This window comes from Varroa jacobsoni, unplaced genomic scaffold (genome assembly GCF_002532875.2).
Source record: "Varroa jacobsoni isolate VJ856 unplaced genomic scaffold, vjacob_1.0 scaffold_685, whole genome shotgun sequence".
Taxonomy (NCBI): Eukaryota; Metazoa; Arthropoda; class Arachnida; order Mesostigmata; family Varroidae; genus Varroa; species Varroa jacobsoni.
The window spans coordinates 50,173-52,985 of record NW_019213587.1 but is presented as its reverse complement, the minus strand read 5'-3'; the positions used below and the strand labels follow the sequence as shown (position 1 = coordinate 52,985).

The 2,813-nt window shown below is 40.8% G+C and overlaps 1 protein-coding gene across 1 annotated transcript; it reads right to left on the bottom strand.

Annotated features, from left to right (window-relative positions):
- Positions 1-562: 562 nt before the first annotated feature.
- On the bottom strand, positions 563-2,813 carry LOC111262635 (membrane-bound glycerophospholipid O-acyltransferase 1-like). The gene has a single exon (XM_022837031.2). The coding sequence runs from the start codon at positions 2,576-2,578 to the stop codon at positions 1,130-1,132; it is 1,449 nt and encodes a 482-aa protein (XP_022692766.1). The 5' UTR covers positions 2,579-2,813; the 3' UTR covers positions 563-1,129.

Sequence of the window (2,813 nt, the reverse complement as noted above, 5' to 3'; positions counted from 1 at the left end):
TAAATTAGCTGATTTCACTAGACGCTGCTAAAGGAAATGAGTAACTTGCTAAAGAAAAATCTTACGTTCATTTTGAACACTGCCTCTATCCAACAGTGCTCGAACACAGTATTTTAATGAAGATAAAGGATAAGATAAGCTAGCTATCTAAGTTGGTTGCCGGGAAACTAGTAAGAGTAACGATATATGGATAGCTCAATTTGCATCATAGGCGGCAATGTCACTCGTCCATCATTATATCTTCCTTTCAATAAAGAATCCACTAACTTTGAATAGTTAATGTGTTGTCTTTGATTGGGGTGTCACGTAAAGCTTATAGAAAAGAGCATACATTGGGGTAATGCAAATATACTTTTTACCTATATTATATATGATATTGATGATGACGGCTGGCTTTTCACAGCGCTATGTAAGCCGTAACAACAACTAAATCTATTTGCTTATCGGTATAAATCGGTATAAAAAAATCGGTATATAACTGAATAAAGAAAATTATATACAACATTTTAAATAAGCCAAATGTAAATAATACCATTACTTAAACAAATATCATAGGACATTTATTCAGGAGCCAATCCTGTAATTACACCGTCATTAAAAAGCAAGGCATTATGACAGTGGTTTATAATGCTTTTCGTTAAAAAAGCTCACAGCATTGTTTATAACTGAGGTGATATCGTCTCCCTTTTATTACTACGTACTATTTTCAATATGTAGGCTTAAACGATTATGGTCACACATGCAAATTATTAAACTATCTACAAAATTGTCATGTTTATATCATAACACAACAATCTAAGCATGAAATTCCCCTAAATCAACGAAGCCATTCTTTATCTTGCACGATTTCCATCGGCAGTTTTAAAAATTTACAGGCTTTTCTCTATAAAGCCTTATCTGCGACCGTTAATCAGAATCTGATGGTTACAGGCAACTTGATAATGGCTATACCGCGAAAAAGTTCGTATATAATGTAGAATGTTTGATTGGTTGCTTTGGACCGCCTGTATAGTCAAACTGTGCTTTTCACGCAGGCTTAATTTTTCGAGAAAATAGCAGATTGATGCTTCGCATATAAGAGGCAGTTATACAAACACAGATACACATATTCACACAAGTGGGCCACAAATCAGCTGATCTTATTTTCCGTTTTTAGCCCAAGATAGGGTCCAAGCAGGACTTGGCTTGCGGCAGGCGTAGTTAAAGGTACCCTAGGCAGGAACAACCGCAACGCAAATGCCCACGGTGCTATAAGATGGCCAAAAAAGTGAAGTTCTCGCCAAATGTAAAACGCTTTGTCCAACTGCAACAGTATGAACGGCATGATAGAGTATGAGAGAAATACCGCTGTTACAATATACGTGACTACGTCATAGACTGGCTTGGATAGCAGTCTTCCAGACAAAAGCCGTGGTCGAAGATAATTACGCACCTCGCGTGCGGCAACCACAAAGAACATTGCCGTCATAAATGAAAGAAAGTAGCCAGGGTATAGGCCGTGCCAGAGAGCCGAAAGGAAAAACGTCCTGATCGTTTTGTATTTCAGCTGACGGTCGTAGCACACATGTTTAAGCCAGCGCTGTGTAGACACGTTCCAATTGTCGATGAGATTTTTCATGCTTGTCGCTGTTTCAACCTGGGTGATATTGATGTTATCGGCTCCGTCCCACCGCTCCTCACCGTTTTTGGTAATATAATAACCGTAGGCTGAAGCATCGCACGACGCCTCGGCAAGCTTCCATGCCACGTAATATTGCAGACGACACAGAAAGCTAAAGGCTACAATACACAGAATTTTCCGGTAAAACGGCAAACTGGAAAACCACTCGGAGAGTATGTCATTTTCTTTGATCAGCGGTACAACAAAAAGTATTAGAAGAATGTTGAATCCAACGCAAAACAGTTTACAAACCACTCGCCAATGAGTGACTGCTGTCGATCCATCTGGTCGGAGGTTTTTTCCTTCGGTGATGCGCATAAAAGTTTTGTATGGAATAAGGGGCCCAGCAAGAAGCATGTGAAAGTCCAACATATAGGCGAAGTACGACAGAACATCTGGCATTTCCGGGATTGCGTCGCGTATTTGCTCTCCCGTCAGGCCATCGGTGTGGACGGCGTCGCGTAAACTGAACGCGAGTATTGATACTCGTTGTGTAAGCATCATGATTGCGCCGGTAATATCTATTGTGTAGCCTCCCGGATCTGAATATTGTCGGAGAAGATGAAGGGCTGATTGGTAAATTAGGCAGACAACGAGCGTAATCTGTGGAAGACTCTGGAGTGATACTACTCGCATAAGAACGTAAGACACTGTAGCCTCGATTACAACGTAAACGATATCGCGCCCAAAACAGAAAGACAGGATAATTACGCCAAAGATGATTACTAAGATTTTTCGTGCTTTCACTGACATCCTTTGTACGTGTATGAGATAGCTGTATATATAGGCCATTCCCACAGCTACAAATCCAGCGGCAAGAAAGTTTAACTTGTCTACCTGGATGCCCAATTTCACAGCGATTGGTAATAGTAACTTCGAACCATGGTAGTTATTAAGCTGGGATTTCCAATGTGACATCTTTGGCGATGTTGGTACGCCAGCCTGAAAACCCTAACAAAGTCTACGCTGGCAATTTTTAAATTATCTGAGGTTCACTTGCAGGACAGATTTGATAACTATGTGTAACTGGCAGTTACTCGATGGACTGAATTCGGGCGTACCACTTGAAAGCTGTCGTTTGGCTGTGGATACCCGCTGTTGCAGAAAACAGCATTTCGTATCGACTCAAGGGTAGCTCACAATATCGTTATTC

Excerpts from the sequence above, each read along its gene's own strand:
- LOC111262635 (XM_022837031.2), bottom strand. The coding sequence starts at position 2,578 with ATGTCACATTGGAAATCCCAGCTTAATAACTACCATGGTTCGAAGTTA.